The 27,019-nt window shown below is 30.9% G+C and overlaps 2 protein-coding genes across 2 annotated transcripts; one reads left to right on the plus strand and one right to left on the minus strand.

The window, feature by feature from the left end:
• The first annotated feature begins 1,323 nt into the window (after nt 1-1,323).
• LOC138339202 (uncharacterized) lies at nt 1,324-2,412 on the plus strand. The gene is made up of 3 exons (XM_069290785.1): nt 1,324-1,871; nt 1,985-2,222; nt 2,320-2,412. Exons 1-3 carry the CDS (start codon nt 1,324-1,326, stop codon nt 2,410-2,412), a joined length of 879 nt encoding a protein of 292 aa, XP_069146886.1.
• Nucleotides 2,413-11,421: 9,009 nt separating this feature from the next.
• LOC101246203 (ABC transporter G family member 63) lies at nt 11,422-21,031 on the minus strand. Its single transcript, XM_004250352.4, has 3 exons — nt 20,610-21,031; nt 19,198-20,062; nt 11,422-12,716 (listed from the first exon to the last, which is right to left on the minus strand). The coding sequence occupies exons 1-3, from the start codon at nt 20,730-20,732 to the stop codon at nt 11,704-11,706; spliced, it is 2,001 nt and encodes a 666-aa protein (XP_004250400.2). The 5' UTR covers nt 20,733-21,031; the 3' UTR covers nt 11,422-11,703.
• Between the last annotated feature and the right edge of the window lie 5,988 nt (nt 21,032-27,019).

The raw sequence follows: 27,019 nt of genomic DNA on the forward strand, positions 1-27,019 counted from the left end.
GACTTGTCTTAATGAATATGTGATTATTGGCTTGTATATTTTCTTACTTGTGCATAAAGGCTTTTGAAAGTGATTTAGCGTGGTTTTGAACTACATGTCCTTTTTAAGCATGATTTCAAATTGTTTATGTGCATATATCCATACTTAGTACAAGTGGTTGTACTAACCCACATTAGTTATGTTTCTACAAATATATAGGTTCGGGCTGTTGAGGTATCAATGTCGCTTTTCAAGAAGACTTGGACTTTTTCCCAAGTTTTGGTAGGTCCTCTAGTTCGAGGATGGTGTCATGTACTTCACCTTAGTAGTATAGCTATAGTCTAAAGACATTCATTTCTCTCTTATTGTTGAAGATATTATTGTAAGCCCTATGTGGCAATTATGAATTTGTATAAGGGTTATGCCCGAATGTTTTACTTCATTTTGGATGGTTTAATGTTAGACGATATTATTATACTAAATACTTAAATGTTGGTTATGTCATCTAACGAGAAGCCTATGGAAGCCTCCTAGGCAAGGAGTCTTAGTAAACTCCATATAAAGTAAGTGATAAGTCTAAGTAAACCTCAATATATAAAAGTTTTAACTTTTCCTCTTTTTTGACCTATGAAATATTATGACGAAGGCTAAGGGATTGTGTAAGTCCTCTCTGAGGACGACGACGCCTATTAGGTTTAGGGGGTGCTCCCCAGTCGTGACAAATTTGGTATCAGTGCATGAGGTTGAAGTAATCTTAGGATTGATGTCTCACTAAATCACGTCTACGTAGTGTTTTGTTCATGGGTGTGAAGCGCACCAAACTTATGAATGAGAGGATATGTGATGCTTAGGAGTTCTCACTTATTGGTAATCTTAAAGTCGTACTTTATTAGTGGTAACTCTATGTGTCCCTTTTTTTGTAATCCTTTTCTTGTGGATATAGGAGATGAACACGAGAAGGACGGCCACAAGGAGAGTGGAGAAAGATTTGGCTAATGCGGGAGTTCCTCCCAAGAGAACCAAGTCCCTCCACAAAGCTATCAAGTGTCTCCACAAGACTAAGTTTCGTTCATTCCTCCACCTATGACGGATAGAGAGATAAGGTGGACATTTCTAAGCTTGTATTAAGCCATTACTACCCATGCTCAAGCGGTAGTCACTCAAACTCAAGACATGACGAGCTCAAGCAAATTGGGAGGTTGGACCTCATGTTCAACCAAATGCTAGTACCATGGCTTCACGCTTTAGGGACTTCACGAGGATGAACCCTTCGATGTTTATGGGTCAAAGGTGAATGAAGAACCCCTAGACTTCCTAGATGAAGTCTATAAGATCCTATATTCTATGGGGGTGACTTCCAATGAGAAGGCCGAGTTATCTTCCTACCAAGGAGGTATGAGTGTGCAAGATTACTCCTTGAAGTTCACTAAATTGTCCAAGTATGCTCCTTCCTTGGTATCTAATCCTAGGGATGATATGAGTTACTTTTTGACGGGAGTGTCCGATGATCTAGGCAAAGAGTGTTGTTGTGCGATTCTCCATGACAATATGGATATCTATCGGTTGAATTTCCATGCACAACAAGTTGAGGAGAATAGACTCAAGAGGAAGAATAGGGAGCTTAAGAGGGCCAAGTCTTATGAGGGAGGTACTTCCAAAGGTAGGGTTGAAATTCAAGACAAGCCTAGGTTCAAGAAGAAGGTCTCAAACCAAGTTCCTTCCAATTTCCCTAAGTCTAACAAGGATAGGGTATCCAACCCTATGTCCCAAAAGTTAAAAAGTGAAAATTCACCTAGTGACATACCTACTTGTGCCAAGTGTGATAAGAAGCATAGAGGTGAATACATGGTAGGGACGGAAATTACTTTGGTTGTGAAAAAGTGGGTTATAAGGTTAGGGATTGTCGTAATGTGAGGAGTCAAGAGAAAGGGAGTGGTCAAGCTTAAGAAAGCGGTCCTAGTTCCAATAATCCAAAGAGAAACCATTTTTATGTTCTTTGCTCTAGGTGTGCTCAAGAGGAATCTGCCGGTGTGGTCACCGGTATGTTACAAGTCTTCTCTATTGATTTTCATGCTTTACTTGGCCCCTCTGCTACTTTATCATTTGTAGCTCCTCTAGTAACTAAAAAGTTTGATATTCTACCCAATGTTTTGATTGAACCATTTTCAGTTACAACCCCGGTGGGTGACTCCGTTGTGGCTAGAAGATTCTTTAGGAGTTGTCCAATATCTTTGTCTAATAGAGTAAATGGATGGATTTGGTAGAACTTGATATGGTTGATTTTGATGTTATTTTGGGAATGGATTGGTTGAATGCTTGTTTTGCTTCCATTAATTGTAGAATAAGGGTAGTGAAGTTCAATTTTTTAATGGACCCGTCTTAGAGTGGAATGGGGTAACTCAATTCCTAGAGGCTGTATCATTTCTTGTCTAAAAGCTTGTAAAATGATCTCTAAGAGGTGTCTTTATCATATTATGAGGGTGAAAGACCTTGAGTCCGACATTCCTCCAATAAAGTTGCTCCCTATAGTGAAGGACTTTCCGGAAATATTTCCCGATGACTTTCTAGGAATTCCTCCCTAGAAGGAAATAGACTTTGGTATTAACTTATTATCGGATACAAATCTCGTTTGAATACCTCCTTACCGGATGGCTCCGGCGGAGTTGAAAGAGTTAAAGCTTAAACTCAAAGGCTTATTCGATAAGGGTTTTATTCAACTTAGTATTTCACCATGGGGAGCTCCGATGTTGTTTGTTAAGAAGAAGGATGGGTACATAGAATGTGCATTGACTATCGTCAACTCAAGAAAGTCACCATTAAGAACAAGTATCCTCTTCCTCGGATTGACAACTTGTTTGATCAACTCCAAAGGGCAAGCTACTTTTCTAAGATTAACTTAAGGTCGGGGTAGCACCAACTTAGGGTGAGAGGTCAGGATGTACCTAAAACGACATTCTGAACTAGGTATGGTCACTATGAGTTCCTAGTGATGTCTTTTGGTCTCACGAATACCCTGGCAGCTTTTATGAACCTAATGGATAGAGTGTTTCAGAATTACCTAGATTCCTTTGTGATTGTCTTCATTAACGATATCTTGGTATATTTGAAGAATGAGGGTGATCATATGGACCACGTGAGGGTGGTATTGTTAGTCCTTAAGGAACACCAACTATTTGCCAAGTATAGTAAGTTGTGAGTTTTGGTTAAGATCGGTGGCGTTTCTTGATCATATTATCTCAAGTAAGGGTACATAGGCCGATTTAAAGAAAACCGAGGCGGTTAAGAATCGGCCTAGACTATTGACTCTAACAGACATTAGAAGTTTTTTGGATTTATCCAGGTACTATAAGAGGTTTGTTGATGGGTTTGCGTCCATTGCTTCTCCTTTGACTACTTTGACCCAAAAGAGTGTTAAATTTGAGTGGTCGGAGACATGTGAAAGAAGCTTTCAAATATTGAAAGATAGGCTTACATCCGCTCCGGTGTTGACTTTACTGAATGATGATGCTTCTGAGTGGGTTTGGGTTGTGTCCTTATACAACATGCGAAGGTTGTATTCTATGCCTCTAGACAACTCAAGGTGCATGAAAAGAATTATCCAACTCATGATCTTATATTAGCGGTCGTAGTGTTTGCTTTGAAAATATGAAGGAATTTCTTGTAGGGTGTTCATGTAGATGTGTATATCGACCATAAGAGTCTTCAATATGTGTTCACTCAAAAGGAGTTGAATCTCCGATAAAGAAAATGGTTAGAATTATTGAAAGATTACGACATGAGTGTTCTCTACCACCCTGGCAAGGCCAATGTGGTTGCGGATTCTCTAAGTCATATGATCATGGGTAGTGTGTCTCATGTAGAACAAGGTAAGAAAGAACTAGTGAAAGATGTTCATAGGTTGGATCGATTGGGTGTTCGGTTAGAAGGATCCCCAAATGGTGGTTTTATGGTTCATAATAACTCTAAGTCATCTTTAGTGTTCAGGTTAAGTCTAAGAAACATCTTGATCCACTATTGATGGAGTTGAAGAAATCGGTACTTAGCAAGTTCAATAAGACATTCTCCCGGGGGGTGGTGTGCTAAGGTACCAAGGTAGATTGTGTGTGCCAATGTTGAAATTTGAGGGGAAAGATTCTGGATAAAGCTCATGGTTATCGATATTATATTCATCTGGGTGCCACCAAAATGTATTGTGATCTTAGAGAGGTATATTGGTGGGATGGTTTGAAAAAGGACATAGCGGAGTTTGTATCTAAGTGTCAAAATTGCCAACAAGTTAAAGCCTAGCATCTAAAGTCGAGTGGTTTGACTCAAATAATGGAAGTTCCTACTTGGAAGTGAGAAGAAACTAATATGGAACTTGTTGTTGAGTTGCCTCGAACCCGGAGGCAAAATGACTCAATTTGGGTTATTGTGGATAGATTGATAAAATCCACTCACTTTATTCCCGTCAAGTCTACTTATTCGGTGGAGGATTATGCAATGATATACATTGATGAGATTGTGAGTCTTCATGGGATTACTTTGTCCATCGTAGGATAGAGGTGCTTAATTCACTTCTCATTTATGGAAATTTTTTCAAAAAGGGTTGGGTACACAAGTGAAGCTTAGCACCGCTTTTCATCCCTAAATGGATGGTCAAGCGGAGCGTACTATCCAAACCCTAGAAGACATGTTAAGAACTTGTGAGAGAGATTTCAAAGGGAATTGTGACAATCACCTACCGTTGATTGATTTCTCATATAATAATAGCTACCATTCGAGTATTTCCATGACACCTTTTGAAGCACTCTATGGTAGGTGATGGAGGTCTCTGGTTAAGTAGTTTGAGGTTAGTGAGTCTTCGTTCCTTGGTCTCGAAATAATCTATGAAGCCTTGGAGAAGGTTCGGGTGGTAAGGAATAGGTTAAAAACAATCTATAGTCGGCAAACATCCTATGCCGACAATACAATAAGAGATCTCAAATTTGAAGTAGGTGATATCGTGTATTTGAAGATTGTACCTATGAAAAGGGTATTGAGATTCGACAAAAAGGGGAAGCTAAGTCCCCGGTATGTGGGTCCCTATGAAATATTACAACGGGTCATAAAGGTTGCATATGAATTGACACTACCTAGTGAACTAGCTTCGGTTCATCCGGTATTTCATGTTTCATGCTTAAGAAGTGCATTAGTGACCCCGTATCCATTCTCTCTATCTAAGGGTTAGGTGTGGATGAGGACCTTTCCTATGAAGAAGTTCCGGTGGAAATTCTAAATCGCCAAGTCAAGAAGTTGAGGAACAAAGAGGTGGCCTTCGTAAAAGTCCTATGGAGAAACCACCTAGTTGAGGGAGCAACATGGGAGGCCGAGGCTGACATGAAGTCCCATTATCCTCATGTTTTACCTCAAAATTCTAGTCAAAGTTGAGGTTAGTAATAATCCTCTTAAAATTAATGAATAAATTTGAATTTTGCTTGCGTTGCTAAAAATATGTATATTTATGGTAAAAGTTCATGCTAAAATGAGTTTTCATGTAAAAATATTCTTTTGCTTAACTTGCACTTATTTAAGTATTGTGTATTGTTGCCTTCATGAAATAGTATTGAGCATGTTAATGTATTTTAAGAAAGTTGACATAAGTGACTCTTGATGATCATATTGAGCTCATGTTGATATTGAGAAGGTATTTCCTCGTATTGTGATGTTGAGCTCTTATATGTGGTAATTGTGATTTGAGTTGCTATGTATAAATGCCATGTTTATGTGTTGAATGGAGTTGTGAAGTACTCCTATGAACTATGACTCATGATTATTTTATGTTATTGTTATCGTTGGTTGGGCTGCTAGTCTTAACTCATGATTATTTTATGTTATTGTTATCGTTGGTTGGGCTAGTAGTCTTGAGTCATATTCTCCCTAATTCGGGGACGAATGTTTCTTAGTGGTGGTGGTGGTGGTAGTGGGGGGGGGGGTAATGTAACACTCCGAAAATTCATGACTTAGTCTAGAGCCTCACATGATGAACCAAGACTTCAAACATTGTATCTAAGCCTAAAATAATATATTGAACCAAGTAGGAAGTATTAGATCCTAAACGTTAAGGGACGGCCATGACGTTCGGAAACTAGTGCAATTGAACTAGTAAACGTCCTTATGCCTTGTGCAGATTTGGAAGTGTTGTATGGAGTCTAAAACTTGTAAAATAATTAAAATAGGTAAAAACATGTAAATAGGGTGGAAACGTCCAGGTCTGACCCCCCAAGGACCGCCTTAGGGTTCCTTGAAGGGACCCCACCCTAGGCCAAGTAAGATGCCAAAGCAGCAGCCAAATTGGCCTATGAAGAAATGAGTCCGCGTAGCGGACATGGTCCCCCAAGGACCGAAATTATTAGTCTGCATCGCGGACATGTAGTGGAATTCATCATCTCAAAAATGAATTTAGGAAATCTTGGGGGAACAACTCCGCAACGCGGACTTGTTTTTCAACGAAAATCTGAAATGTAGAATTCAAGTTTCACTTTATTAAAAGGTCAACTTAAGTGAAGGTTCTTTTGGGTATTCTAGGGGAGGATTATATATTTATTTTAAATAGTTTACCTCATATTCACGCACTCAAATCAAATCCCCAAATCTAAACCCAAAAGCTCTCACACCTCTTTACATTCTCTCTCTATTCAACCTCCATTGAAGGAATCAAGAACGTTGAAGAAGAAGGCCAAATTTTTCAAACTTCTAATCAAATTTCATGGATTAAGTATCTATAAGGTATGGATTCTTCACTCTTGGGATTCCTTTCCTCAAGAGGTACATTCAAAGTTTATTTCTAAATCATCCAATTCCAAGGGTTTTCCTCTACAAATGAGTTTTCTTCTAAACTTGAAATTGATGATTAATTATGACGAATTGTGATTACCTATGTCTAATTAAGTTTATATTTTTGAGTAATTAATTTTTATTAATGGTTATTAGTATATATTGTTGAGTAATTGATGTTGATTAATGGTTATTTCGTTTGATTCATGTCGTTTCCCCAATTTCCCCAAATCTGGATCTTGCTTATGAATTCATGGGAGTTGATGAATGTATTGATTTTTAGACTTATTTTAACTATACTATTTTATTTATGGGATGTATAAGGTCATGTATTGTTGGGATTGGATCTATTTTTTGAAAAAATCATGATTAAACCCTTTTTCCTAACCCTAGCTATGAATTGGACTTGTAAATGATTAGGGTTGTTAGAATTGGTTATGTTATTGTTTAATTCACTATATTATTATGATGTTGAGTTGGTTATTGGATAGTTGTGATGAATTGAGGGTAAGATTCTTGATGAAAGCTATGGAGGCTATTTGGTAAGACTGTGATCTTGAACTCTTTACTTCGATAATGACGAATTGCATTTGGTAATGATGTGATGAAATTGAAGTATTATATGTGTGATTAAATTAAGAAGATATGATATTATGAATATGATGGAATGATATGATTGTGTTGAATGTGAGATCATGGTGAGGCTATGATAATGCAAGTTTGAAGATGATTTCTCTTGTGTGCCTTAGATGATAAGACCATGATATGTTGATCTCACTAATGATGGTTATGTAGTGAAAGGAAGTTCTCATCCTATGCACAATGAGCTAAATGATATGATATGTTATATAAGGGGATTAGTCTTCTATGACCTATATTAAGCTATGATTGTAAAAGAATGACTTAATGGCATTTCAAAAAGGGACTTTAGCTTAGCACCGAGTGAACTTGACAATGAGAGGTGTTGACTCCCCATAGAAGGGAGATTCATCAAGGGTTCTCATGAGATAGTGACTATAATGCAATCGTGCATAAAGAGAGTCCAACACATGTCTCCTAATTCTTGAACTATGTTGCCCCCATAGGAATGCTAGTTAGTGGATCTTCCTAGAATGCTATGTTAATGTTTTGGTCCTAACTTGGAAAGTAAACCACCTTCTTTTAGTATATGGTTTCATGAAATTGGATTCCATGTTTAGCTCACATGGTCTATTGTCGGTTAAGGCGATTGTTTCCGAAAGTAAAATGAAAGTAATAAAGTGAACTCTAACTATGGTGACTTAAGGGGTTATTCTTAGTGCTCTAGATATACATTGCACGAGTTGGCCTTGAGGGAAGTCCTAGGAGGTTGTTATTATGCTCTTATAAAGTAAATGAGATGCATATGTTGACTTTACATGTTGATGATCCTATATGATGTTAGTTTCACTTTTGAACATGTTATTGGTATACATTGCTATATATGATCATGACTATTTATGATGTTATGTGATATGAAGTTAGGCATTACTTATGATCTCTTTCCTTATTTACTTGATTATGTGGGGTTATGAGACTTGACATGAGCATTGCACTTGTATGCTTGGGATGCGATTGTTGGTAAGGGTCTTATAAGTGATGATGATATGAACTCTTGTACATGAATTGTTGTTATGACATTATGTTGGAGTTGTTTTGGTATATGATCTTGATAAGAATCTATTTATGTTAATATGACCTTATGTTGATAATATTCATGTTGACTTGAATATATCATGGTATTGATCTTGTGTTGAATATGGACTTGTCTTAATGAATATGTGATTATTGACTTGTATATTTTCTCAATTGTGTATAAAGGCTTTTGAAAGTGATTTAGCATGATTTTGAACTAAATGTCCTTTTTAAGCATGATTTCAAATGATTTGTGTACATATATCCATACTTAGTACAAGTGGTTGTACTAACTCATAGTACAAGTGGTTGTACTAACCCATATTCTTTATGTTTTTACAAATATGTAGGTTCGGGTCGTTGAGGTATCAATGTCGCTTTGCAAGAAGACTTGAAATTTTTCCCAAGTTTTGGTAGTTTCTCTAGTTCGAGAATGGTGCTACGTACTCCATCTTAGTAGCATTGTTGTAGTCTAAAAACATCCATTTCTCTCCTATTGTTGAAGATATTGTTGTAAGCCCGATGTGGCAATTATGAATTTGTATAAGGGCTATGCCTGAATGTTCTTCTTCGTTATAGATGGTTTAATGTGAGACAGTATTATTAGACTGAATCTTTATATGTTGGTTATGTTGTCTAACGAGAAGCCTATGTAAGCTTGTTATGCGAGGAGTCTAAGTAAACTCCATATAAAGTAAGTGAGAGGTCTAAGTAAACCTCAATATTAAAAAGTTTTATTTTTTTGATGTTTTTGACGTATGAAATGTTATGACGAACGCTAAGGGCTTGTCTAAGTGTTCTCTGAGTGAGATGACACCGGTTACGTGTAAGGGATGCTCCCTGATCGTGACACAATATGTATATGTTTATGAATTTGTAAAATTAATAAATTATTAATAGTTAAGAAAAAATTAATAGTTTCACAAATAATGGGAGTTTTATGTTTATAACAAATTAACTATAGAGATTTAATTTGCATATTTAAATAAATTTCAAATTCAAATCAGTCTATTTTTACATAGTGACTTGATATCATGTCCAAACAAGTCGAAAGAGGAAAATTTTAATTTGTAATTCTTCCTTTTCATATTAATTGTCACATTTCTTTCATATGCTCATTAAAAGTCATAAATAAGAAAAAAATTGGTACATAATTTATCTTTGACTCTCTTAAATGTAATCATGTATTGAATCAATTAAGGAAAAATTTCAAAACAACAATATTTTAACATTTAATGGGGCCTCATAGCAGAACTTTTAATATTCATTAAAGATGTCAATGTTATAGTTTGTATTATTGTCGATTTATGTATTTTTGTCATTTGTTTAATTTGAAAAAAATAAGTTAATAACAGAATGGAGAAAATCAAGGAAAATAATATTTCAAATAAGATAATTTTTAAGTTTAAACCAACAAAGTTATCATAATTACTAATCATCATTTTTGGCATAACTTTGAGACAGCCTAAGTTTTCTTTCCCCACTACTCTCATGCTCTTTTCATTTTTTGTTTCTGGGAATAAAATTTACAAAACTATTTTCCTATCATACGGGTTTGGTTCCACAATTGACATGACCTCTCTCTCTGTCACACCTCAAATTTTCAATATTAATTTTGAACTTTCCATTGAGAATATTCAACCTATATCGAATTGAAGTCTATTGATTTAAGATTTTTGTTGGCAATGAAGAAGATTTTTGAATGAATACAAAATTAAAAAAATACAAAATTTATTGGCTTACAAAGTGAGATTGAAAGACAAAGTGATCATAAAAAATGTAAAACTTGTTAACATACATTTAGAATTAATACAAAATAGAAAAGAAATAAAAACTTGTTGGCATACAAAGTGAGATTGAAATACAAATGATATTGAAATACAAAGTGAGCACAAAAAAATCTAAAACTTGTTGGAATACAATTATAATTAATACAAAGTAAAAAAGAAATACAAATGAGATTGAAATATAAAATGAGCACAAAAAATACAAAACTTGTTGGCATATAATTAAAATATATACAAAAGTGCAATAAAATTGCATGGAGCCTAAAATAGAATAACATACAAATTTTTGTAGAACTATTTATCTAATACAAATTTAAACATATACATAATTTAAAATGAATCCCACCTACAAAATAAATACAAATTACACCTAAAAAACTCAAATTTTAGCAAGATATACATGAATTTTGTAATGAATACAAAATGCAACTAACAATAAAAAACAGTAAAGAACACAATTTGATAGTTTATATACAAAATGCAACATGTCAGAAAGTTATTTTCCCTGATCTTCAACAATTTTATCAATATTTTAAATATTGACATTCGAAAATGACACTTCTTCCAGATCCAATTTAATATGTTTGAGCGATTTATCGTAATATTGACACTTCTATACCTAATACTTTTTCCAGATTTATTTCCAACATACAAAATATATAAAATATTTTTGTATCTCAATACTTTGACAAAGATTGAAATTTTTTTAAATGATTTCTAAGATTTCTTTAAAAAATGAAGGATTTTGATTTAAGAAAAAAGACAAGGTTTAAATTACTTGAAAATATGAAATAATGAAAGAATCTTTAGAGAGAAAAAGAAAAATCATAAAATTTCAATATTTTTAAAATATTTAGCAAATGAAAAGTGTAATAGAATCTATAATTTTTAGTCAAATAGTGAGTCTAATTTTAGAAATAGAAGAAAGGTAAATAAATTATATTAGAATACACTTTATTAGATAAAATATTGTCATTTTGACATTTTAAATAAATATTTTAAAGCATCCTTACTTTGACTAAATATGTTAGATGTTGTAACTTGATTGCTAATTTTCCCAATTAAGTAACATAACATATTTAATTTATAATTTAAAATCACATAGCTAATACATGAGGAAATTGATGTATTATATTATACAAGTTGATAAATGATATAACTAATACTTTCATTACTGAAGCTCAATAATCACTTATCGAATAAGAGATGAAGAAATTAAATTTCCATTTCATTGGAGTGAAACTTCTGTTTATGAGTACCATTAATTGCACTCAATATGAGTTACAACAATGAATTTCTGGCCTTCCACCAGTTTTAGGTGCAAGTAAATTACAACATCTCTCAGGACTTTTCCCTCTTATAATACACTTTGAATTTCCCCAGCTTTGTCAGTCACAATACTCAACAACTATATATACCATTCCCACAAAGCTAGCTAACACATTTCATCATCTAATAAAGTCAGAAACTTCCCATATTATCCCTTTGTCTATGCTCGAATTCGCCTCAATGCAAGGTAAGCGATTAATCGATATCCAACAAACATTATCAGAAGGATTCCAAGGCTCATGGATGGATGAATTTGGCCTATGATATCTTGTTCAATGAATTTGCAATTAGCTCTGTCACTTCCTTGAATACGTGAGCAGCCTAGCAAGTCTGATATCTCCTTGCCTTCGCCAAATTGAACATCGATAAGTAGCCGATAACTGTAAAATGTAGTTGATATGTACTTGATCCAGGCTAGACAAGCTGGGACTTTGTGTACATAGAACCCTCCTGTTAGAACGAATGCTAGCATCGTGACAGTGATCACGGTTGAAGCTTGTTTAGCATCCATGATTATAGCGCCAAGGGCTAGGCCGAGGCCTTGTGACACTATCACATAGCTCAACAGGACTAGTAGTGTCAAAAGGAATGCCAAGAGTTGTGGCTTTAGCCCGGCCATCCAATATGTTATGGTAAGAAACAATGTAGGCAAGATAAGGTCCATAGGTAGATCTCCAACAATTCGCGCCATGAAATAAGAGGAGAGTGTGTACATACCCGAAGCTCTTTCCTTCATGAATATAGCACGTTCTTGAGGGAACGCGAAAACAGCATTAAACGATGGGAAAACACCCCAAAAGATGGAAATGAAGAAGAGGAGGCCAAGTCTGTCCTGTATATCCCTATAATCAGAATGCCACCACATTGAACCAGCTAATAGAGAGGCTGCAATTACTTGAAAGACTCTCAAATAATTGAACGTCTCGTGTCGTCTTTCCTTTAGCCCTCTTTGAAGGAGAATGCTAAACTGATTGAACCAATTGGAAATGCAACTTCTTTTAGAACTAGCACAAGTATAGGTTCCCTTGTTCATGATTTCTTTAGGAACTATGTTTGTTGATTCCAAACAAGCAGCTTTCACCTTTGGAGCTAACACATTGTTGTAAGTGGATATCAAAGTTTGTTTTACATTAGGCTTATCTTTCTCACTTACTCCATCAAACTGGCAAACCCCTATATTGTTCAAGTTTAAGCTTTAGTCAGAATTCCAATGAAGAAAAAAAAACTTCAACATATGCTTAGTCATAGAGTTTTAACTTCTATACAATGACAGAGTCCTTAACACTTTCAAGTCACTTAAAACATGATTACAAGTAATAGTACGTAGTAATATCGAAAATGAGACAAGTTACCTACTACAATAAATTAAAAGATTATCTACACTACTATCCATGTATATAAGTTAGATTCATTTTATTAATAAACAAAAAACATAGTTTTTTCAAGTCTTAAATTTGCTTATATACCACAATTGATATGTCTAGGTTCTAGACAATGTCAATCCTTATTTTAGATATTCAAAGGAATATCACATCATAAAATTAAAGAAATTGCTAGTTGCAAGATGGTCATAAAGCCATAAAGGCAAAGTCCAGCTACAAAGAAAACTACTTCTCTAGAACTAATTATTGAGGGGTCACCCCCTAATAAAGACATCTATAACTATTCAAGTATTTGATAATCAATTTATCAAATCAACTTGATCCTGTCAATAACATAGTCATACTTCCCCAAATTGTAAGCTACTTAATGTTACAAATGGAAAAAAAAAGAGTAGATATGTATCTTTAAAGTTAGGACAATAAAAAAAGAAGAAGCAATAAAGTCATGTTATTACCACTCAAAAATATTTTTACAAAAAGAAAGAAAAAAAGGATTTTATATCACATACTACAAAGTGTATTTTTAATAGCAAAACAAAAGTGACAATTAATTAATTAATTAGTTGTACTAGTTAGCAAGTAACAATAATAATAATAATTAGTAGTATTGAGGAAGTAATTAAAGCTGTCCAATGTTGGTGGCAAAGGGTGGAAGTCCACTAAAATAACATGATGCTCTATTACTACTATTGATAAAAGGGGCCACCATCATCTCCACTACTTATTTTTCTTCTTTCACTATTCACAAAAACACCAAAAAAAAAAAAAAGAAGTTCAATTTGGTGGGATGAATCTGAATGCTTATTGATTTTCAAAGGACCCAAACACGTGTTGCTATTTTATGAACTTGTTAATATTTATCAAAAGAAGAGTAGGACAAGAAAAAGAATTGTTCTTGTTTGAATAAAGGAAAGGAGGTGGATAAAAGAAGAAAAAAAGAATTCTTTATAGATCAAAGATGCCTATCAATTATTTTATTTTTTTAGATTAAAAGTGAGGCTAGGTTCGAGTGTGACAAGTGTATTTCATCATTCTAGCTTAAAGTATATATATTATATATATAATTAAGACACATTTATAAATCAAAAAGTTATTAATTTCTTTTATATGTTTCGTGATATAATTGGTAGTTCATATTTTATCGTCTTCATACTATTAATGGATTTACTTTTAAGGTAGATATGAACTTTCCTACTATTATTCGGTGTCTGTCAGATTATTCAAAAGTTTAGATAATTTTATTTGGATTATATTTATAACTGAACTAAGCTCTAAACTATTTCAATTGCTTCACTTGAATCATAGTGGACTTCTCTATTACTACTATTGCATAGCATCTGTATCTCTATATAGAGAGAAGTTATCAACTAAGGTGCACTTTGACCATGTACCACTACACTTTAAGGTAGTCAAATGATTATAAAACATTGAACTTATAAGTGAACATCATTAACAAATTACTATAGTCTACATACAATGAAATTGGCTAAGGTTTATAAAGCAAGAAGAATCAATTCACATTAGCCCCTTAATATTTTGTACTAAGAATAACATCAATTTTTATATTTATTTCATGTAGTTGACAAAAATATCATATATTATGAACTAATGGTGCTAAAAGTAGAGAAGGGTTGAAACTATCTTAGCCAATAAATATAAAGATCCTTGGAGATCTTGATGCTCTAGCTTAATATTAATTTCCTCAAATGTTTTGATCCATCAGATAAAACATTAAATATAAACATCCAAGATTTCCAAGAACCTTAACTATAATGCCTACCCTCTTAGCCTACAACAAGATAGCAAACCATGTGCTATTCTATTGTGATCCCATTATGAGTATGACACCCAACAACACATGGAGGGATCCAACAAACTACATCCTCAATTTAATTGTCTTACTACTTTTTTGGTACGTTTAAAAAGAGTGTCTTTTTTTATATATAATAAGTTTAAGACCACAAGATTCAACAGTCTTCCTTTATTTTTTAAATTCTATGTTCAGTCAAACTTAGATACTTAAATTGAATCGAAAGGAGTGAAATTTATAATATATGTCTATAAATAAAAGTTTGAAAGGGTGATGGTGGAGTCATTAACAAAACAACATGGGATTAAATTAAGGGAAAGATCCATGTGGAGCCCTAGCTAATACAACAAAGTATAGGAAGAGAGTTTTGAGGTGCTTTCTTTTTCTTTTCCTTTTCTGGGAGTGGGGTTAAATGCTCATGTGTACCAATTTAGTTGGTCCCATATTATAAATGGATGCTAATCTACGCAAGCAATGTTGTCACACTTCTCTAATTTGATCCATGTTATCAACATGTTGTCCAATGAAAAATCAAATAAAAGGAGCAAAGCTTATTTTATGTTTTGTTTAATATTCTAAAGTATTGCATATGCACTATGACCTCAAAACTAATATGAAAAAGAAAGAAGAAAAAACAGGTCAAAGTGGAGTCCAACAATAGTTTCTATGCTATATTTATTACTTTAGAACTAATAACTTTAGCTTAGTGATATGTCCCCACACTAAACTATTCTTTGAGAATATTATAGAAAAACAAGAATCATGGAAACACCCTGCAATGACAAAGCCTCAAAATCCATAACAAAGATTTGCAAGTACTTTGAAAACAAATTTTCTTTCAAGAATGGAGTATCAATATTCTTAGTGGAATATGACCCAATGTTGATAGAACCCCTGACCCCATAACCAGAAACAAAATTATTTGATATTGAGACAATTGTTGTGTTGCACCTTTTTATTTCAGGAATGATATCTGTTGTCAACTTATTTGCATCTCGATTATTTTAACTCGGTGCCAATTATTATCTTCCATCAATATATATATCAAGTGATTTTATCCGCAGAATCTTAGACAAATGGACAAATCACCTACATACTAACTAGCTGAATCTTAGACAAATGGACAAATCACCAACATACTAACTAGCTAGTAGTATTATTTGTTTATATCATAATTTGAACCCTGGTCGCTAAGGTTTGCACTCACTTAGTTGACCACAAAGGTACTTAGTATGACTTATTGGAAGGTTGACTATCTCTAAATTGTGCTCCTCCATTGAAGTAGGGAAGGACCACAATTGGTACAAATCCTGCACAAAAAAACTAGCTATATATGTTCTAAAATATTGAAAGGATGGTAGAGAAGGACCATAATATCTGCACCTAAAAAACCCTATGGACCATTACCTCTTATTTCATGATATTTTACTCCTTTGATTACTTAACACAAACATAAGTTGACATTTTCTTAAAAACTTAACCAAACAAGATGATGTTTTCTACCATAATGACCAATGACGGAGCTACACTTGTCCAAAGGGAGTTAATTGATACCCTTTTTGTCAAAAAAAAAATCCTTAGGGAATGGTTTACCATATCTTATTTTTTATATTCTAAATTTTCGTAATAAAAATTCTGACTCTGCTGATCATAAGTCAATATGACCATCTTATGAAGCCCAAGTATTTTTCAAGGCCATTCATATCAATAAATCTTATGCCATCATGTTTCCCATAATCTTTCAATACTCCATGATGATAAAGTGATGGCTATCTAAGAATTTACTCATGAGATATTAAGGGGTGCCACAACAAAGAGCAGAAATACAGAGTTAAAAAGATTGAAAAACTCTTATCAATATGAACCATAACATGTCACTATCAAACTCTTTCAAATATTAATAGTCAACTCTGAAATAACAAATATCTTTCTCTTTGTTTTTCTGTTAAAAAGCCAATTTTAAATAAAGGACCTAGTACTGAAGCATCCCTATCAAAGTAAAGTCAGTTAAGGTATTTGTTCTTCAGCAATTAATTCATAATCAAGAATGCCATAATACAACAACTACAGGGTCCACTTTACCTATTACTTTTTAGTTGTTATATTGCGTTTTTTGAAAGTCAATTTGATAAATTTTCAAATAGATTATATTAATTCAATATATTAAACTAAAAATTTAAATCTTTAAATGTTAGTCAAAATTCATATAAATAAAACGAAATATATTCCATCAATGGTTCGCCACTTGAAAAAATAGCAATTAGCATCAAGTACTTTTTAGGAATGATTTATCATATTAAAATGATTCTCATGTGTGTTTGATTTAATTAATTATTATAAACCTAATCCAATGATGCCACCTTTTTTTCTTCTTTTTGATAGAATTTTAGAATAAGGTTTGAGTTGGAAGAAAAGAAAAAAGAAAAAGTATCACCAAGTAGCATTTAAAAAAAAAAAGATGAAAGGACACGTGGAGGGTTGATATTTGTTTTACTTTTACTTAATAGCTTGTTCCACCAATTTGAACTTTCTCAAGATTCAAATTTCAGTACGTACCTATGATGAATGTTATCCACTAAAACAAAAAGTTACCACCTTTACCATTAAAAATGATTAATGTCATAATCCACCACAACCACTTAGGTAACCTAAGGGTCGTTTAATCGAAAATAAATTATTTAAGATTAGTTATTTTCAAATTAGTTATTTTAGAATTATTATTTCATCTTTATTAACAGATTTTGATTACAAATTAAAAAAAAATTATAATTTCATTTTTATTTAAAATAAATTAATCTTTTGTTATTGTTTAATTAAAATGTATTAAAGTTAAAAGTGTAAAAATGTTCAAAAAGATAAAATAACGTATTTATTTTGACATTCTGGCCAAAAATACTTTTTCTCAAATAAAATTATAATTTCAAAAAAAGTGATTTTACAATTTTATCCAATCAAACATGAGATAAATTTATCCTAAAGTTAATTCTGAAATAAATTACCTCTTTTATCCTTCATACCAAACGGGTCTTTAATCTTCACCTAAATACAAGTTAATTTCCATAAAATATTTAGTCTCCTTCCATGAGTATTAATCAGTAGAAACTCGTTACCTTATTAGAATCGATAAGGTAAGACTAGCTCCTCTTCCTTTTATTTTATCTTGTTAAACTTACACTTCATGTTGCTATATGTTTTTTCTAGTGATAAAATATATTTATAAAAAAAAAAATCAAGAAGAAAAAGGATCTTATAAAAAGATTTTTTCAAAATGACAAATAAAAGATGTAAAAAAAATCTATATATAGTGAGATGAGGAGAAAGTGGCCCACATCTACTTTAGGACCTTTGGATCAGTTTTGCATATATAGACATAATAAATTGGAACATTTAATGGTTTACTTGTTTTCATATACCTTAATAGTTATAGTAACATTTAATTTTCAAATGTTTCTAACATTATCACACCAATTATACAGACCATCTAATACCCTTGGAAGTTGATATTTTCTAGTTGTCACACCAAAAAAGAAATTTCAACTTCCCTAACAACAATGGGGGCCCTAAACCCTAATTAACTTTGTCCACATTCTATATTCTTAATCTTGACCACTAATCACCTTATTATCCTAATCACCATATTCTTCTTCAACAACCTTTTTTTTTTAAGGATAGAAAAATATGAATGACGCATAATTTAAAACTCAATAAATAATAAATAATAAATAAAACATACATCTACGTTGCTCAAGTTCTTACTTGTTACTATTCTTTTACATTAGTAATAGATACACATTTAACACACATAACAAATATTACACTCTTACTACTAGACCAAAGTCTAGACGTACCTCATAAACTTTCGATCAATCAATCACTATACTCTCATTTTCTTAATAAGAAAACAATCAAAACCACATCTTTTGTAGAATGTGTCGCCACCCTAAATAGAATTCAGACAACATGTACATGACACAACACCTAATTAACAGCCCATTTAATTGACTTTAAAAAAAAAAAAAGAAACTCTTAAAGTCAAAAAATAAAAACTTGATTGAGCCTTATTTTTAGTAAGCTATTTTTAATTTATTATAAATTGTCGAATATTTTCTGAACTTATTAACATATTTTAAGTTATTTTTAATTTATTGTAAGTTACTTTTTTTATTTTTGTCGAACACTTTCAAAAATCAAAAGCTGACCTCAAAAAAAAAACTCTTTAAGTCAAAAAAAAAAATAGAAAAAGATGTATTTTTAATTTCTAACTTATTTTATATTATTTCGAACTTATTATTAGTAAATTTTTATCTTGTCAAATAAATCAAAAATTAACTTAAAATTAAATTTCATCAATTAAAAAAATAATGTATTAATTTAAACTGTTGGCATAACATATCGTAAAATCAGATAAATAAATAAAAAAATTCTAAAAACAGAGGGTATTGGAGTACAACAGAATACGTACCATTAGCGAGATCAAGGAGGAAATCAGCAGGATTCATGGGAAAAGATGGAGAAAACCCAACTGACTCAAAATAACTCATAGCTTCATTTCCTTTTCCAAAATACAAACACCTCCCTTCCGATAAAACCAAAACCGAGTGAAACATTTGAAAAACACGGCTCGACGGTTGGTGAACCGACGTAATTATCGTTTTCCCCTTTTTTGATAACGAATCCAGGGTCGACACCAACCGGTACGCCGCCGTCGCATCTAAACCAGACGTCGGTTCATCCAGGATTAATAAACTCGGATTTATCAACATTTCATGAGCTATACTCACTCTCTTCCTTTCACCGCCAGAAACTCCACGTATAAAGCTGTTTCCTATAATCGTATCTTCACATTTATTCAACCCTAATTCCGCGATTACCGAGTCGGTGACGGTTATTTTTTCCTTCCGGTTCAGCGAATTTGGTAATCGGAGGAGTGCACAGAAGATTAAAGTTTCTCGAACCGTTAAGTGTGGGTAAAGGACGTCGTCTTGTGTAACGAACCCGGTTCGTTTTAAGACTTGTTTAGTAAGTTTCCGGTTATTTGCGAGGATGGTTCCGGTGTAGGTGTGTCCATGGAGTCTACCTGCGAGTGCATTAAGGAACGTTGATTTACCACTACCTGATGGTCCAAGAACGGCTAGGATTTCACCTGGTGAAACCATGCCGGTAATTCCGTTCAAGATGGTACGTTCTTGATGAATTACAGCCGTTTGATTCTCGATATCAGATGATGATGTGGGCCCAGAGCTAGATGAAAACATCTTTATGAAGTTGTTGCTTCCACCACTTGTTGATTTGTTATCAAGTTTTATCCTATAACTTATGTCCATGAACTGAAAAAATAATTCAACACCATTATTGTTATTATTATTAGACATAGACAAGTCAATTTTCTTCATGTCAAATCATGTTTAGTACAGTATTATTTTTTCCCACTTCACTCTCCTGCTACTTGACTCTTACACTTAGATTTTATGTCGACACAGAATTTAAGAAAATAAAAAATTATACATAATATGATTATATAATTTGATTTATCTAATTCAATACGAAGCTCAAAACAATGAAAAACATACATGAAATCACGGTTTAGTCTGATACAAAATTTTAGAAAGATAAAAATCTTATAGAAGATGACTATTTAATTTTGATCTGATATGAAGTTTAAGATAATAAAAAAGTATATGAAATAATTGTTTTACCCGATACAAAATTTAAGAAAGTAAAAATCATACAGAAAATAACTATTTAGTTTAGATTTATTTGACCTATATGAAATTTAAGACACTTATATATATATATATATGAATATGAAATGATTATTTAACCTGACACGAAATTTAAGAAAGTAAAGAAGATACGGAAAAATGATACGTTTACCTTAAGGGTGATAGGATAAGTTGAGGAAGACATGATAAAAGGGAAGTCTTTGTTTGTTTCTTCATCCATTAGTGTTGTTGCATTCATTGTTATTGTTGTTGCTTCTTTGCTTGTAATAGGCATTTGTGTAGTTTCTTCTTTCTTTTTTAAGATGAAAAAGAGGGAGAAAAGGCAAAGTTTTTTTTTTATTATAGAAAGAAAGATAAATGGAGAGAGTGAATTAGAAATGGAACTAAGAGCTCAAGGGAGTAGCCCTATTTATTTGCTTCTAAAGAAGTGAATACTTGCCACCTCATACTAGGTAACCCTATGGGGGTATGCTACGTGGCACTTGGATCTTATAACCACCTGTACTTTCTTCTTTTACTTTAGTTTATTTTACTTTTTAAATGGGATGCGGCGTGAGTGGGTGGAGGAATGCTTTCCTCGTTTTATTTTATTTGTCGTTTTAATTTTTTTTATTGAAAAAAATAAGAAATATAAAATATTTTTTATTTTTTCAGTAGTAGATATTTTTGTAAAATTTAACAGCTTTTAAAAACAAGTTTTTAATATTTAAATTTTTGAAATAAGAATTATTTTGAGATAATTTGTATATTAAAGTGACGGTCTACATATAATTGAGGGAGTATAAGTAGAAGACGGGGTATGTATCGGTCGGTTCGGTTCGGTTTTACATATAATCGGTTCGGTTTATCGGTTTTCGATTTTAAAATATGCTCACCCAATAATAAATCAATAAGAAACTTTTTATCGGTTTATCGATTTTTGATGTTATCGGTTCGATTTCGGTTAACCTAATAAGAAAATATAATGTCGATCAAATAATATATAATAGTACGTATGTTATAATTACGTGTTACCAACTTACCGCCAAAATATAATAGAAAACTTTGAATGTTGATCAAATTACTAACATTCACAAACTTGCAAAAGCTATCGTCTACAATTACGAACTAGAATTAAAACTAAAATAAAATATTTGAATGAGACAATCTTGAACAGTTGTTTGATCCACCAGATAATCAACAAAGTTCTCACCAATTTCCTAACAAAAAATCACATAGCCTGAAAAGCTAATATTGAATCTATTTATGTATTAAATTATGTATGTTTAATATTGAGGAAGGGTAAAGTAGTAAATAACTACCGTCTTTATTGGGTTATCGGTTTACCCAATAACCCAATAGGAAAAATCGAAACCGACCAAATAACCCAATAATTATTTTTTCTAAACCCGTTAAAAACTCAATAACCTAATAACCCAATAACAATAACTCAACAACATTTTATCGGTTCAATTTATTGGTCGGTTTGGTTTTTGCACACCCCTAAGTGGAGTGGAAGTGAGAAAGGCCGCCTTTTTTAAGGCCTTGTTATTTTTCCCATTTCAGTTTTATTTATTTTACTATTCCTTTATAGTTCTTTTAAAAAATATTATTTTAATTTTAATTTTTCAAATGGTATATTTTATATATAAATTTAAAAATAATTTGATGTAATTATATATTTTAAATTATTTTTTTCGTCTCAATATATATATAAAAAAATTTTAACATTTGATTTAAAATAAGTCAAACATGTGTCACTATTGGAAAACTTTAATTAAATTAGAATAGAGAAAAATATACTCGTTCAAAAAGATTTTTTAATTTTTAAATTTTACTATAAATAATAATAGGGAAAATTTCATATATGATATTGAATTAATGAAATAACATAATATGGGTATAGGTTACATAATTACATTCTATGAGAATTGTTTAGTTTGTTATCTAGCTTTTAATTTGTATAAAATATTTTTTTTTAAAAATAGTACTATATTTACTTTTTAATCAAATAGTAACAGTAGCCCTAACACTAACACTACAACAAAAATAATCATTAGCGGTATTTAATTCTTAATTGCCGCTAAATGTGTATCTTACCGGTAATTATCACTCTTTACATATGTCCCTAAAACCTTTAGCGACATTGGTTGTAATGGCATTTAACTAATGCCGGTAAAGACATTAGCACTCTTATTAGTGTCAATATTTAATGCGGCTAAAAGTTATTTTTGTTGTAGTATAAATCCAGTAACAAATATTTACATAATCTCATGATTTAAGCTAAACATTCAGAATCAAATATTTTCTCAAAAAAGAATTCTATAGCGATAGAATAGATTATACAAACTTGTTTCTGGGAAACTAAACTCTTTAATGTGTATAAAGTTTATATATGAATGCAAATATATTGAATATAAATTGTCTTTTTTGTATCAAATTGTAAAGTAATTATTCTATACATATACAAGTAATTGTATATGTATAAAATAAGAATATGAATATAGTACTTGTATATACACAAGTTTCTCAAGCAATTTTGTATATAATAACGTAAAATACAAAAAAAATTGTGATTTAAAACAAATTATTACACAAATAATTGTATCAAATTCTAAAGTAATTACTCATATATATATATATATATATATAAAACTAGTTGAATATACAAAAAATTGTATATGTATAAAAAAAAGTTTATATATGAATGTAAATAAAATGAATATAAAAATATGCAAAAAATTGTATATGTATAAACAAAGTTATATATGAATGCAAATAAAATGAATATAAATTGTTTTATTTGTATCAAATTTTAAAGTAATTATTATATACATATACAGGTAATTATATATGTATAAATAAAAATATGAATATAATAATTGTACATACACAAATCCCTCAAGCAGTTATAATAACGTAAAATGCAAAAAAATTTGTGATTTAAAATAAATAATTGTATCAATTTTAAAGTAATTACTTATATATATATAACTAGTTGAATATATAAAAAACTTAAAATATGAATATAACACCACAAATACCTTGATCAATTTTATATATAATAATTTGATGTGCAAATAACTATATACACAATATTCAAGCAAGTAATTCTTACGGATGGAGATGAATCTTCCATTCTGATTTTGAAGAACATATAATTTGATGAGAAATTTTTTTGTAAAAAATATATGAAAACCAAAAAGTATAATACATATACAATTGTTGATGAAGGATTTTTCTTTCTAAAATATAGATTCATGGATTTATTTTGGCAATTACCTGCGAAAATTGAGAGCAAGACAGAATGAAGAACGTGAAATCTTCCTAAATTTGAAATTCAAAACAGAGTGGAGGAGTGATTTTAGGAGAAAGAGATGTAATGGGGGTATGAGAGATAAAATTAATTTTTTATAAAATTATATATAGAAAATCATAAATAAGTCTTTTACCGATTATAAATAGGCGGTGAATTCCATTAATTATGACAAAAAATAAAAGTATAATCAGTAAGAGTAAATAAATTAAACTATACCCTTACTAATTAATTACTTAGTATATTATCATCTCACATAATTTTCCTATAGTAAAATCAGACAAATAAATTAAAAAAATTTCTGAACTTCCAAAATCTCTCCTTTTTTTTTTTTTTTAAACATAAGAGAGAGGAAAAGATAAGTGCGTAATGAGTGATCTAAGGGAACATAATCAACAGGGGCTATCAATAAGAAGATTTGGGTGTTGAGTGGGGTAACTTAAATAAATAAAACAAAAGAGTGAATTTAAAAGAGAAACTAATTTACCAGTTTGAGGGAACAGTGTTAATGACCTTTTTTTATTTTAAATTTTGTAAAAGAAAATAAACCTAGAAGAATATAGCAGGATGGGAGAATGGGGTGGGGAAAAGATGGGAAAATTATAGATGATAGCTTTTATAAATGGTTAGTCAAAAATATTTTATGTTTGATAAAATATATATCAAATAATGTTGAATGAGGTGTATTAATAATGTGTGCATCTAGGGTAAGATTCATTTTTATCTTTTCGTCGAAAAATTATATTGTATCATGTGTCAAATTTTGCTTTAATATATATATATACACACTTTTTAATACAAGTTAAAAATTGAGAAAATTTCATATAATAAACATAATAAGGCTTTATAGCTATAATTTCAATAATTATGTTCGATAGTTATAGTTTCGATTAATATGGAGGCTACAGTTTGTATATTTTGTTTGCCCCTTCTATTAAATGTGGCAAGTATATACAAATTTTTTGTTTATATATTTAGAATTTTTCAGAACATCATTTGTTTATTTCACTTGTCAACACACAAACATGGTAATTCATAAATAATTTTTCATGAATCATATACAAATAGATAGGATAAACAAATACAATATTTAGATTTATACAATCAGAAAGCGAATTATACATATTCTAGATTCATACCATCAGGAACAGGGAATCGATTTATACAAAATATGAATTTATGCAATAGGAAACCAAATATTTGCGAAATTGAAAATAATTGAAACTAAAGCTATATTACATAATATACTCTAGAGTACCATATTAGTTGACACATTTCATGAACTTCATAATTTATAGGGGTAAATGGTAAACTCATTCATTTCTTAGAAAATAGTGAACAAATGAGGATAAACTAAGAAAATAATACTCTCTCCGTTCATCTTTACTTATTCACTAACTAAAAAAAATATTCATAATGCTTGTTTAATTTAAAAAATTAAGAAATAATTTATCCTTTTATGTGTATTTTACCCTCTCTATTAAAAATTCCTCCATTTTACCCCTATTAATTTATAGAATCATAAACATATTCACTCACTATAATTTTTAAAGACATTAACTTAATTAATGTTATTAAACTGAAGATATAATAAAAAGAAATAAAATTGTTCTTCTATGGTTTGTCAAAAATGACAAATAAGAAAGTCTAACTAAAACACATTTTATTTATCCCTAATTAGTTGTCTATTTTTAAATTGATACATTAATTAAGAAAATAATAATTTGATAATATATATAATTTTATCATTTTACCTCTATTAATTATGAAGTTGATAAACTAATAACTTAAGTTTTTTAATAAATTTCATCTTTTCAAAATAATTAATTAAGAATATAATAGATAAAATAAAATTATCTTTTTATAGACTTGTCAAAATGAACAAATAATTAAAAATAACTAAAAATATAAACAAATAATTAGAAATAGAGAATATTTAGGCCAGAAACTTTAAAAAATTTATAATACTTTTTTCAATTTTAAAATAAATTGATTTTCTCTTATTTTTTAATCAAAATGTATTGAGATTAAAAAACTAAAAATATCTAAAATAATAAAATTATATAAATAAAATATCATTCTAATTAGAGTCAACTTAATTTTGTGATAAAAAGATTTTTCCTATTTGATAAAAGCATAGAAAATTGTGACTAACTATTCTTAATTTGCATGAAGTTAAGGTAACAAAATAAAGAGAGACAGCTAGCTTTCCAGCTACTGTGGGAATTGTGAGTGAAAGCATCAATTACTGCCATTCAGAATAGAGAGAAGTGAATTCAATTGAAAAGAAAGAGAATATTTTGTTGTTGGGATATTAATCAGCCCTTTGACTAACTGCCATATAAAGTGCCCACTTATTTACCCTCCCTTTGACTTTTTCTCCATTTTTTATTAAAAATTATTTACACTCTTCAATTTTGCTTTAAAATCAAACTGCTTATTTTTGAGCTACAATAAATTTTCTTCTTTATTTTATGCACAATTAATTGTATTCTTGTAATACCTCTTTATATTATATATAACTTTATTTTAAACCTAAGAGTGTGTTTGGTACGAAGGAAAATATTTTTTAAAAAATGTTTTCTAATTTTCTCATGTTTGGTTGGGACAAAAGTTTTGGAAAGTGTTTCTTCCAAATCAACTCATTTTTCTCAAAATTAAGAAAAATGACTTTCCTTCAAAAATTAAGGAAAACATTTTTCAAAACTCTCCTCCAATTTTAAATTACTTTTTTTTTTGAGAAAAACATCAATTTTAAAATTTTATTTTTTATACCCTATCGCTGACCCCCACCCACCCACCACCGGCCAGCCCCTCCCCTCCCCAAAAAATAATTTTGCTTTTTAAAAATATTTTCAACTTCAAATTTTTATTTTTAAACTCCTACCCCCCACCCCCGGCCAGCCCCCCAGCCACCCCCAACCCCCCCCCCCCTAAAAAAAATAATTTTTATTTTTTAAAAATACTATAAAGTTTAAATTTTTATTTTTTCACTCCTACCCCCTCCCCACCCCACCCCACTCCACCCCCACCAACACCCCAAATAAAAATCGCTTTTAAAAAATATTTTCAATTTCATAAATTTTCTACTCTAGTAAAATAAAAGATGTCTCTCAAAAACATTTTTCATTCATAAATCAAATACTAAAAATTATTTTTAGAAAATATTTTCTATTAACCAACCAAGCATGAGAAAATAAGTCTAAAATCTACTTGTTTTCTAGGAAAACATTTTTCATAAAAAATATTTTCTTTCATACCAAACA

This window comes from Solanum lycopersicum, chromosome 11, assembly GCF_036512215.1.
Source record: "Solanum lycopersicum chromosome 11, SLM_r2.1".
Taxonomy (NCBI): domain Eukaryota; kingdom Viridiplantae; phylum Streptophyta; class Magnoliopsida; order Solanales; family Solanaceae; genus Solanum; species Solanum lycopersicum.

Excerpts from the sequence above, each read along its gene's own strand:
- LOC101246203 (XM_004250352.4), bottom strand. The coding sequence starts at position 20,732 with ATGCCTATTACAAGCAAAGAAGCAACAACAATAACAATGAATGCAACA. Across the intron at positions 20,063-20,609 it reads CTTATCCTATCACCCTTAAG|TTCATGGACATAAGTTATAG; the intron begins GTAAACGTATCA and ends TTATTTTTTCAG. Across the intron at positions 12,717-19,197 it reads CCTCCTTGATCTCGCTAATG|GGGTTTGCCAGTTTGATGGA; the intron begins GTACGTATTCTG and ends TGAACAATATAG.
- LOC138339202 (XM_069290785.1), top strand. The coding sequence starts at position 1,324 with ATGGGGGTGACTTCCAATGAGAAGGCCGAGTTATCTTCCTACCAAGGA. Across the intron at positions 1,872-1,984 it reads GTGAAAAAGTGGGTTATAAG|GTGTGCTCAAGAGGAATCTG; the intron begins GTTAGGGATTGT and ends TCTTTGCTCTAG. Across the intron at positions 2,223-2,319 it reads CAATATCTTTGTCTAATAGA|AATAAGGGTAGTGAAGTTCA; the intron begins GTAAATGGATGG and ends CATTAATTGTAG.